This window comes from Saimiri boliviensis, chromosome 9, assembly GCF_048565385.1.
Source record: "Saimiri boliviensis isolate mSaiBol1 chromosome 9, mSaiBol1.pri, whole genome shotgun sequence".
In the NCBI taxonomy this organism is placed as follows: Eukaryota; Metazoa; Chordata; class Mammalia; order Primates; family Cebidae; genus Saimiri; species Saimiri boliviensis.
The window spans coordinates 14,996,887-15,009,103 of NC_133457.1; the positions used below are offsets into that span (position 1 = coordinate 14,996,887).

A 12,217-nucleotide genomic window follows, 5' to 3' on the forward strand; every position below is an offset into this window, starting at 1 on the left:
TCTGTCTCCACCAGGGTTAAGAAGGGGCCGTGGTCTCCGTCTCCTAGCCTTTTACCCAGTAAAGGGACTGAGGGAGAGAAGAATACCACTGTCCCTTGCCTTGATTGTATAAATGTATGAGACTCTGGCCACATTGAGGGGCCCTGAATACCTGTAGTGTGACATGAAGCAGCTTCCCTGGAGGACCAGATGGGACCACAAGACCAAAAGACCTTTGGAAACTGTAAGGCACCCAGATAGGAGTGCCCCTCCTCTTCATTCTAATGCACCATCTGCACCTGTTTTCGCTTTATTCTGAGGCTTGCTCCTATTCTGGTTAACATGTCTTGCCTTGGCTGGGTCCACCTGGAGCGACCCAGGGTGGAGTTCATACATTGTTCTTGCCATTCTATCTGGCAGATCATCAGCACTGATGTTCTCAGATATGAGGGTACCCGAGACAATGAAACAGGTTCGCCTCCCCAGGGCCAGCAGGGGGCCCCGTGACCTTGTGAGAAGCCTGGCTGCCACCTGGAGAGGGAGGGCTGGTCCCAGCAAAATGAATGTCATTCCCAGGGCCTTTGATTCCCACCAAGCAGGAGACACCATCGAGTGTCCTAGCCAGAACCCTCTTCTAAGGACTCCCCATAGGCCCTGGGGACTATGCGTTTCATCTGCAAGAAGAGAGGGAGACTCTGGTGCATTGCTGGTGCCCAGGCTGTTTCCTGCTTTATTTTGTGTGTGGTGTGCTTTGCAGGGCCCTTTTGAGTGTCTGTCACAGCCCTGCTTCTCCTTCCCATCCAGGGAACGTGATGGGTTTGCCTCTTAGGTCCTCATTAGTTTTTGCAGCAGCCACTCCAGGTTTTCTTTCTCTTTGTACATAACAGAGAGCAATTGGAGACTTGTTTTCTAAAGAGAAAAGCCTGGCATTTGAACGAGTTTTTCAAAACTCCAAGAAGACAGAGAGGGATCATATGAGTGTGCAGGGGGATACCTGGCCTTGGGGACCTCCAGCCAGCTGCCCACGAGGGATATGGTCCTTGTCCTCTCATTCCCACTTTCCGTTTCCAGTGCTTCTGTACTAGACCATTTCGGCTGAAGGTTTACACAACTGGGCTGTAGTCTGTTACCAAAAAAAAAATCTCCTTTGTGGCTAGACTGAATTGTAGTCTTCTAGAAATTCTCCAGGTGTATTTCCTGAGTTAAGGGGACAAACCAGCATCTGGAAACTCAGGGTGTGTTCTGATGTCTGCTTGTGAACAGCAAATTGACCCCAGAGCAAGTTATTTCTCGGGTATACAGTTGTTTCTTCCTTGTAAATAGTTCCAAAAGGGAAAAGGTGTTTTAAGGAGCACTTTCAAACTCATTATATGCGGGTTGCTTAGTACCCAGCACCTGTGGCCAGAGGCCCGGTGGTCTGTTTGCTGTCATTCTCTGCTTTTTCCTTGGTGCTTTCTAGAGGATGGCAGGTTGAGTATGAAGGAACCGGTTCCAGGCTCAGCTGTGGCCTTTAGTCAGCTGCAGATCAATTTGGTGGGTAATTCAGAGAAAAAAAATTGACCTGGGTCATGCTTTGTGACAGCCAGACCAAGATCAAGATGACACAGTGATACCATCATAATCCCAGATTTAATATAATTTTCACAATTGTATATTAGTACTCGAGACACTATAGCTAGAAAAAAAAAAGACAAAAACAGCCCCCAATGAGTCATTTTCATCAAGTGTACTAGTAGAGATCATTTTTCGTGATTCCTCAGTGGTCCCAACAATTATGTTCATTGAAAGTACTGTCATGAATGTAACTGGGACTCAGGCACAGGAGGAAAAATAGCCTTAGCTTGGTTCTTTCTGCTTTTTTTCTTTCAGAGTTTGTAAATTTTGACCAACAGACATGGTTAATAAGACTATGCTTTTTTAAAACCTATATTTTATATTTTATTTTATTTTTAAATGTTTTTAGCGACAAGGCCTCACTATATTGCCCAGACTGGTCTCAAACTCCTGAACTCAAATGATCTTCCCACCTTGGTCTCCCAGAGTGCTGGGATTACAGGTGTGATCCACTCCTGGATCACTTACAGGAGTGATCACCACTCCTGGCCTAAGGCTATACTTCAAGGAAACTTTAAAAAACAAACGTGTTGATATATTTTATAGATGTTCATTTAATACACTGCCATTTTAGGAAAGCGATTCCAGCTCAGTTTTCTGAAATCTGTGGCAAGAAATGTGTGGATATATCAGAAATAGTATTTGCTTTTATTAAAATACATTCTATGTGCCTTTTGATTCCTTTTTGATGGAAAGGCATCTTGCACTTTGACATATATATATATATATATATACGTATACATATATATACACACATATATGTATATATATATATGTGTGTGTGTGTGTATATATATATATATATATATATATATATATATATGGAGTAACAATCTGTCAATTCTAGTCAACCGCCTTTGACTACCTGTGTCAAGCAATTTCCCACCAGGTGAAACAACTTTTCAAACCCTTCCTTCTGCTTCCCTTACTTTCCAGCCTGTATCATTAGTACATAATTTGTAAACATTGTAACAGAGGGTCCTGATACTTTAATGTATGCAGACTAAATTGTACATAATATGTACAAAATTAACTATGTCTAAAAGTGACCAAATCTACTCCCTTACTTGTAAAATTATAGGAAGGTTTGCCTTTCAGTACATTAGGTCTGCAGCTACGTTAGTTGTTTCTGAGTCTTTAGATTTTGTAAAAGGGAATTGAAATCCAGCAAGTCGTATTAGGAGCCCATTCAGAAAATGAACAAAAAAGCAAATGAAAATGACCCAGAATGAGATGGCATAGTTTTCACTTTGCGTTTTGTAGACATAAGTCCCTTCTTTATAATTTGCAATTTTTTCTGAGAGATGGTGGATTTTCACCTCAGAGGCAAACAGTATCATGACAAGACAGCCGCAGGAGCCTGCAACAGAAGAAACGACGTGTTGTGACAAATATTTCCTGATTGTAAGATACAGGGAAGAGGGTAAATGTGTAAACCAAGGAAATCTCTTACCATCATCTCCATTTACATTCTTACACAAAAAAATACGTGCATATTTGTAATCATGAGCCTGATTCTTCAATCTATAGGTGATAGTGCCTGGGTTATGGCTCTGCTCTGAGTGAAGATTTGTGTGTGTGCTCAGAAGTTCAGTGGAGGGAAGGAGGTAGTTAGAATCAAGCTGATCTTACAAAGACTGGGAGATATTCCTCTTTGCATGATGTGAAGGCTGAATTGCTAGGCACTTTAAAGGCATAATGGTGGAATCAGGCTACAAAGCAGCCACTGCTATGATGTAGCTTCAAGAGAAAATATTTCTCTGTACTTCACAGGCCATGCAGGATAAATGCCAGTCATGCGGCCTCTTGTGAAAGGCCCCAGGCCTCCCTTCAGAAGGGTTACCACGGCTCCTTAGGCTTTCACTTTGGCACAGCTGCACAAAGAAAAACCTGAGCAAAGGCAGCTATGGATGAGGTGTTGAGGTGGCACATATGTCTATTCTCTTTGTTTATAACATAATTCAGATTTTAGCTACACATGTGACTGTCTTGAATGAAGATGACATTGTTCAGCTGAGGTTGGTTGGGATGTATGGGTGGAAAAGTCTTCTTGAGCTATACAGGTACTAGGGGCCTGTCCTTTCTTTCCCACTTTCTCCTTCCTATGGCTGAAATATGGATACAATGGCTGGAGCTCCAGCATACATTTTGGACCAATGTGGCCCCAGAAATGGAAGCCATATGCTGTGGAAAAGCAAGAAGGAGTCTAAATCCCAGATCCCTGGAGCCACTGAATCAGCCCTGGACTTCAACCTCTAGATTTTTTATGTATGAGAGAAATAAACATTTGTTTTGTTTAGTACACTATTGTTATTTGACCCCCCTCATCTATTGGTACAAAGACGAGGCTCATTCATCCGCCCCACCCCCTCATTGGTAGCCTAATCTGATCTTAACAGACGCAGCTGTGACTTGGATGACATTGTTGTAGGACAGGGGCACTCCATACTGACTGGAAGCTGGAAACTCTGGTAGCTCCCCTGAAGATGGACGACAGGAGACCTCTGGATGGGTGGATAGCACAGGGAGCAAAAGCAGGTGATAGGAGGGACCAGATCATGAGCACACTGGATGGCCAGGACTCCACAGTGCTTCCATAGCTACTGTTACACCCCAAGCCACTACAATAGGAATCCAGGTGATAGGAGACTTGCTGGGATGGTTTTCTGCCTTAGGTGAAACCAATTTGGGTTCAAACCCTGATTCCTTTACTTACTATGTAAAAATTAGGCAATTTTAATCTTCAGGTCTTAATTTCTTCATCTATAAAAGTTGGTTAATACAGATGAAGCATGATTTGCATTTGGCATTGTAATTGACACATATAAATGCTACTAATTGGTAGCTATTCCTATGGTGTTTATGGATTCCTTTTTTCTTGCAGGTCCTTATAATAGCTTGATTTAGGTCAAACCAGTTTGGTTTCAACTCCTGATTCCTCCACTTATGATGACAAATTAGGCAATTTTATTTCAAATTCTCATCCCACCCCATATCAGGAACCCCTGAAAACATAAGGGTAGGCAACGCAAAAGAACATGTTACAGTGTCTTTTTTTTTTTCTCCAAATAGTCTCCCACTAAGTTTACATCTCCTTTAGGACAGGTAAATGCTTTTTGTTCTTCAATTAAAGTTAATCCAAATATCCTAGTAGTGGCAACATAATGGCTTGAGTTTCTATTCATTAATTCACTCATTCATTCATTTATTCAATTAGATGTATGTGGCAATCATGGGGATAGTTGTAGAGATTTAAACATTAAAGAAAATACACATGGTTTCTGCTCTCACAGTGTATAATTGGGCAGAGGACATACAATCAATTGCTAACCAGTTACAGTGCCTGTAATCCAGGGGGAGTAGAGGGGCTGTTACTGAGAGGGTGGGGAGCATTATGGAGGGTTCCTTAGAAGTAGCCAGAAGGAGCTGTAGGAAGTTAGCTGAGCAGAGGGAGGCTGGACTCTCTGGGGAGAGCATTGCAGGCAGGAGGAGCTATGGTGCAAGTAGCAGCACCCATTCCTTTCCCAGAGTTCAGGCTCGGTTTGGGGTAGAGGTAGAGATTGCGGGGTAGGAAGGAGGGGAGAGGTGAGCAGAAAAGGTGACATCACATTTCTTTTACTTTAGAATTTCACATAGGACTGGCCCATCAGCTTAATCATCATCAGATAATCAAATAATATAATTTTCTTGAAACCTTACTTTCTACCAGCCTCAGAGTGGTAGCTGAGAATATTCCTTTGTACAATTTTGTCAGCCTATTTTTGTATTCTGAGCTTAAAACCAGAGCTCTCCCCTGGCAAAACCGTATTATTGCTTTATTGTTAGATCCTAACAAAAAGGCTGCAGTGCTGTTTTCTCTTTATCTTTTATTTGAAAATTGTGGAGAAAATGCCGTTGCTTTTACCATAAGAGCCTTCTTTGTCTGAGGAGATGGTGAATTTCAGACAGAAGTGAAACAGTATTTCCTGAGCACCTGAAAGGAAAATTCAAGCTCAGTTTCCTTTTCAAGTCGTTAAATATTTTAAAGGTACTACTTTGTTAAGGAGACAGGATCACAGCGAGGCTGTATTTCAAATTCCTAAAGTAAAAGTTACTTGGGGTGTCATAAGACTCAAAGCCTTTTGCCATAGCTCATATTTCAAGCACATGAGCCCCCAAAACAAAGTGTGCTGTCTAGGAGTAGAGAGGACAGTGTGATTTTGCTCTGCATTCTAGGGTTGACTGCGAGGTCAACTTTGTCATTTCAGGGCCAGGGGTTAGAAATCCAGCCTGAGTCTCATAACCTTTCAGTGACTGCTAAGAGATATGAAGGGAGGCAACTCAGTGTGAACTTGGGATATTTTTGCTTCTCTCTGTCCATGGCTCTAAAAAAGACATGGGATCAAGGATAATTATTTATGATTTATGAACCAAAAGACACACATGAAGAGTTTCTCTTTGCAGCGTGGCTGCTGAGGCTATGAAAGGAAGTACATAAGGGATATGAGTGATGTGAGAAGAAGACTCAGCCTACATACTTCCAATATGACCCTTTGAATCCAGCAAGAGGGGCTCCTGCTTTGGGCCCCACATTTAGAGGGTTCTGCTCTGTCTCTCTTCTGGAGAGGTCCCTTTCGACAGCATGAGGAATCCTTGAAGTCAATGGAATGTGCCTGCCTCGTGTGCCTGACTCACATTTTAGTTCATACTCCTGGGACCCTGGAATTAACTTTGCAAATAGCCCTGAGCCCATATTCAAGACCTATGTGGTCATTTCTCCTGGGTTAGTCCTCCCAGGGTCAGAGGGTGGCTGAGGAATAGCTGTTTCAAGAGACAGTTGATCAGCTTGAATCCATGGTGCAGTGTCCACAGACACATGCTTGAGGCTCTTTACTATGTGCAGTGGAGTCCGGCAGGGGAAGAGAAGTGAGTTTTCATTGATACTCTTGCCCAAGACTTCACAAATGGTAGGGTCAGTCCTGCATCTCTCTCTCCTCTTTTTCCCACTTATCCATGTATACCAAGAGCTCAAATTCATATGGTGCCATTTGGACAGATTTCTCATGTGTCTGTCCATCTGACCAACACTGCTCCTGCTCCCAAGAAAGGTTAGAATAAACCAGGACTTTGGAAAGCCTGCCAAACCTTGCTCGAGCTATGCTTTGGAATATAACCAGGCACAAGGCCCAGGTTTTGCTGCCCAGTGTCTTACTCAATGACCTACAGCCATTTTCCTTTCATCTGTCTGATTTCCCTACTGTCTGGCTGGAGCTGTAGGGTTTTTTTTTTTTTTCCTTCCTTTTAATGACTTTGATTACTGAGTTAATTTCTGACTGAATAGAATAGCTGAGTTATAGGAGTGTCACACCATGAATGATCAGTCAATTAACCAACGTTTGTAATGTGCTAGACACTGCACATTCATGGCTCTCCTCTGACAGCTGTCTGAGAATGAAGAATTGAGCTCTGATCTCCAGTCCTTACTATATGGGGAATGCAGGACGCAGCCAATGAGAGTTGCTCCTTCGTCCCTGCATGACGCTGAGGGTACCTATGCTTTTATGAGTGGGACACCCTGCCAGGATCTGTGGGAGTCCAGAGGACTTATGGGTTTGGATCCTCGAAGGAGAAGAAATCTCTGAAATGTTATCCTATTACCAATAAGATCATATTATGGGAAATAATAAATTGGAATTTCAATTTCATTTAAAGTAATGACCAACATTTTCAGAAAGCTTTCAGCATGTCATCTTCCACTGTCGTATAGGTGAAAAATATAATGGACCATTCTATTGCCAATACAGAATGATAAATTGATAATTTCCTTTTCAAGGAATATTAAGAGATGATAAATGGGAGTGGGAAAGCCACAACTTTACAAGTGCAGGTGTTCGTTTTCTCTAAAATTATGCAAATGTCACTAGAAAGTTGGTAATTGAAAGTAAGGTCACCAGCAATGATTTCTTCCCCAAATAGAAGTTGTTCTGACTCTACACTGCTCCAGAGACAGATTGCTACCATCTAGAGAGGGACAGAGGGACAAGTAAAGTGAGTTAATGCCATAGAGTAGATTTTGAGATTGCAATGGCAAGCAATTTGGTCATGAGTTTCCAAAGGATAGATGGAGATAAAGGAATAACACCATTGGGTCAAGCCTTTTCACTTTATCTTCCGTAATGGAAAGTTGAAGAGCCCATATTTAACCTAAGTTTTACAAATGTTATGTTATTGAGAAGGATGATGAGTGCAAGAAGAAATGGTCTAAAAATACAATGGTTATCTCAATAGAATTTATTTTCAAAAATAAGAATGTCATTTATTACTAGCAAATATGCAGCTACTTCTGTTCATTTATTCAACAACTATCTATTGAGTGCCTGTTGCACTGTTGTGGGAACTGGGGGTGCAGCACTAAATGAAACGGATAAGAATCCCTTTCTTCACAGAGCTCTCAGCGACAGAGACAATAGAGAGAGAGAGAGAGGCAATAACTAGATAAGTATATTCAATAGTCGATCAGAATGTGATATATACTAAGGAGAGTAAAGTAAAGCAGGGAAGGCGATAGAAAGGCTGGGGAGGGATGGCTAGGGGAGTCCTCATAGGGAAGATAACATTTAAGTGCATCTAGAGAGAAGTGAGGGAGTGAGAAGATAGATACTTGGAGGAAAATTATTTCAGGCTGAAGGAAGGGTGAATGTAAAGGAAGTAGGTGGTTTAAGTGGAGAGGGGTGGAAGGTAAGGAATAGAAGCAGATGAGCTGCCTGTGTGTGTTTCTGAAGTAGATATGTCAAGTGGTGCTTTGGAGGTCACAGCAAGGACTTGAGTTGTGACTCTGAATGAAACAGAAGGGAAGACATACATTCTGAGTAGGGCAGGAATCTCTTTGCACCTGTGATAGAAAATGATTAAGCATTTCCTTGCACAAGGTCATGGCTGGGCCGTGTATAAAGTAAATGAAACCCAGTCCTCCTACCACACCCTGGACGTGAATGACCTGGCGTGCGATTCCTCACAACACTGCCCATTCAGCCACTGCCCTGCGTATGAAAATGAAATTCTTTGCCCATGGCTGACATTGGCTGTCTAACGTTATTTCTCGTTTCCTTCTGTGGTCTCTTTTCTAAGCTGTATGTGGAAAAACTAGCAGAATAGTTTCATTGTTGGGTTTTCCTGCCACCAATCCTTTGTCCTTCCTCAGGCTCTGTAGCTTTGATGACTGGACATCCCTGCATGTCTGTGTTGAACTCCTGAACAACAAACAGCTCCTCCATAAGGATGAATGAGATAAGATGCAGATTTTTAAAAGTCACCGATTGCAAAATAATGTGCCCTAGACATATTTCAGAGGCCAGGGTATTATTGCTACTGAAACTGATATGTAATGTTAAGTGTTCTTCTATTTTTGTACTGTTCTTTATTTTCTTGTCTTTGGGTATATGAATGTGCTTATGTCCCATGCCATAGCTGTAATTATCATAATTAATTAGGCTCATACTAGGATAATCCTCTTTTTAAAGAAAGGCAGCAATTTTGTTTGTCTTGCTTGGTATAACTCATAGCAGATGCTATGTGTAAGAGAAGGCATAACTCATGATGCTGTGTGTAAGAGAAGCTACATGTAAGAAATGGTATATATAAGAGAATAATTATAATCATTGCAAATGGTAACAACACAATTTGCAGTAAGTCCACATTTTGGTAGTTTTTTTTATCACCCAAAAGGCCTGAGCCAATGCCTTTCATGTCATTATCAGAGCGTGTTCACAGAACTACTTGGATATTCTGCCACTGATCCGTGTGAAGTCCGCCAGCTGGCCTACTCTCTTTTACATGCAGGTCTAGGTAAGACTCTCACCCATCAACTGGGGAACATCCAGGGTGGAATATATAAAAGTCCCCCACTCAAATAGCAGTGCTACAACTAAAAACGATGAGTCTAATTGCTTCTATACTCAGCTGCCTCTTTTTTGGTTTTCTCTCTTCCTCTACCTCCTTAACTTCTCTCTCTCTCTCTCTCTCTCTCTCTCGCTGTATTATAAATCTTGGGGTTTTTTTTTCACTCACTTTTCCCTATTCTGCTTTTTCGTGCCTGCTCGTCTATTACAGGTGACCACCTTTGTGAAGAGGTATTACTACAATCCTACCTTGGGAATCCTACCTTTGTGAAAATGTGGCGCCTGTAATAGAGCTGCAGGCAGGAGAAGGCAGAATAGGGAAAAGGGGGCGAGACATTCCCTCTGGGACACGCATAACCTCCCAGTTTTCCTTTTTCCTCTTTCCCTTTGGACATTCCTACTCAGTGTCTTTTGCTGGCTTCTCCTGCTCTGCCACACAAAAAGTAGCTGCCAGAGTTCTTCAGGGATCGGTCCTAGGCCAAATCTTCTCTATGTACATTCTCTCCCTAGGTTATCTCATCCAATTTTATTGCTTTATATGATATCTATATCCTAATAATGCCCAAATTTATGTCTTTCTTCTAGACCTCTTCACTGAAGTCCAGATTCGTGTAACTGATTATTTACTTGACATCTCCACTTGGTGGTCTCATAGCATCTCAGGCTTGACATGCCCCAAATGGAACACATGATTTTTAGTGCTGAGCTCTTCTCCCTACCCCTTTCTTGCCCTAAACTGCAAGCCTGCTCCTCCTCTTGTCTTATCTGTAATGCCACCACTATTTATTAGTTGCATAAGCTACCTGTGAAACATTCTGAATGTACTTTCAGAATCCATTCATCTTTTTCCATCTCCAATGCAATAGCATTGTCTTTCACCAGACATTTCTTAAAGAGGTAAATTAGCTATCAGACATCTTTTTTAAATCTTTCAAAAGCTTTGCATTGCAATTAGAACCAATTCTAAAAGACTCACCATGGTAATGTTTAAGGTCCAACATTAACTGGTATCAACTGATCTCTCTAATCTCATTTTTCCCTTGTGCCATTTTCTCCTCACTGCCCAGCCCCTAGTCACATTGGCCTTCATTTGGTTCCTACAACAAGCAGACCTCTTTCCCTAGAGTCTTCAATGTGCTTTCTCTTGTATTTGGGATATTTTGTGAAGGTACTCAGTTCCTTCTTAGCTTTAGAACTCAGCCTTCCCTGACCACCATATCAAAGCCAGATCCCTGCTATCATTCTCTTTCATAGCAACTTGTTTATCACCCTCCTTGTAACTACAGCAAACTGTAATCACTTAATTATTTATTAAATTTCAAAAGTACACTTTTGAAATCGGATGAGATTGTTAAAAGATGTCTGATAGATGATTTACCTCTTTAAGAAATGGCTGGTGAAAGGCAATACTATTGCATATTATAGCAACCTGTTTATTACTCTTATTGTAATTATTGTAATCTATAATTACTTAATTATTGATGTACACTTTTGTTTGACTTTCCCACTAGACAACAAGCTCCATGAAGACAGCACTGTGTGCCTGATTCACTGTGGGATCACCAGCGCCTATTATAATGGCTGGCACATAGTGGGCACTCACTCAGTGTTTGACAAATATGTGAAATTTGTGCACCTATATCGCAACCCTCAGCATTGGCTACAAATTAAAATGACTCCAGACAGGTTAAAGTAAAACAGCAGTGCCCAAGCCCTACCCCCAGAGACTGTAATTTAATTAATGTTTGGGACCTGAGATCAGTAGTTTTAGAAAGTTCTTCAGATGATTCTAATGTACAGTCAAATAAGAGAATCACTGCCCAAAATGAACCATGGGGGATGATGAAGGTATTCCTGAAATCCTGCCTTGGGAAAAAGACTTCTCAGCATCAGTTTATAAATGACAAGATGAGAAACAGCAAATAGGCTGATTTGCATGGGTTTCATGCACCAATGATAATGGTCAGAAATATTACATGGAGAATGCTGAGGAAAATGAGCTGAACTGGAGGCTGTGAGAGTGGAAGAGATGTCTGGTTTGGGAGGCGACAGAATATGAAGCCATAAGTATGAGTGACTGTGTGACTGAAGCCATTGCTGGCCTGGTCTGTGGTGTTACTTTCTTTCCTTTTCTACCTCTAGGCTCTGGCATGCACATTGGGAGACATAAGGAGATGCCCATAGCATTACTCTGGGTAGTACAGAAAGTTCCAGATAGACAGTCGGGAGGACTTCTTTTCCCTTCCCTTTCTTCTCCCCACTTCTACATGCCTCAGGATGCCAAGTCTTGGGTGCCCATCCAGCAGGGAAGCAGGCAGTTGAAGACATGACCGTAGAATGACTTCAGCACCAGGATAGGGGGAAGCTTCGGGAACCTGGATGTGCATGCGGTAAGGAAAAAGAAAAGAGGGCCAAGGAGGAAACCATTTTTCTCCTCTGTTGATGGTGAGCATGGCCACCGGGGGCCGTGCACACCGGCAAGAGAAACAAGGGAGGAGAAGCAGTCGGTGAAGAGAGCTGACCTCTGGGGTCTCTTAATGGAATGTAACTCGTACCTGAAATAAAGGACCCCTAATGCAGTCTCTGGCCTCTGAGTACGGGATACCTTGGCTCACATTTAGAATGTTTGGGATAAGGGCTACCAAACCCTACCCTTACACCATTGTGGCTTAGAGCCAGGGTCTGCATGAACATTACATCTGTAAATACACATTTCAAAAGTTCCAAGGGCTTCTGGGTACCATATG

General features: G+C 42.0%; 1 protein-coding gene across 1 annotated transcript in view; it reads right to left on the reverse strand.

The window, feature by feature from the left end:
• Positions 1-2,419: 2,419 nt before the first annotated feature.
• The window catches only part of CLRN1 (clarin 1), a 38,902-nt gene continuing 29,104 nt past the window's right edge, over positions 2,420-12,217 (reverse strand). Inside the window, exon 3 of the mRNA XM_003925037.2 lies at positions 2,420-2,953. Coding sequence (XP_003925086.1) covers positions 2,688-2,953 — 266 coding nt within the window. The 3' untranslated portion in view covers positions 2,420-2,687. The remainder of the gene's footprint in view (positions 2,954-12,217) is intronic.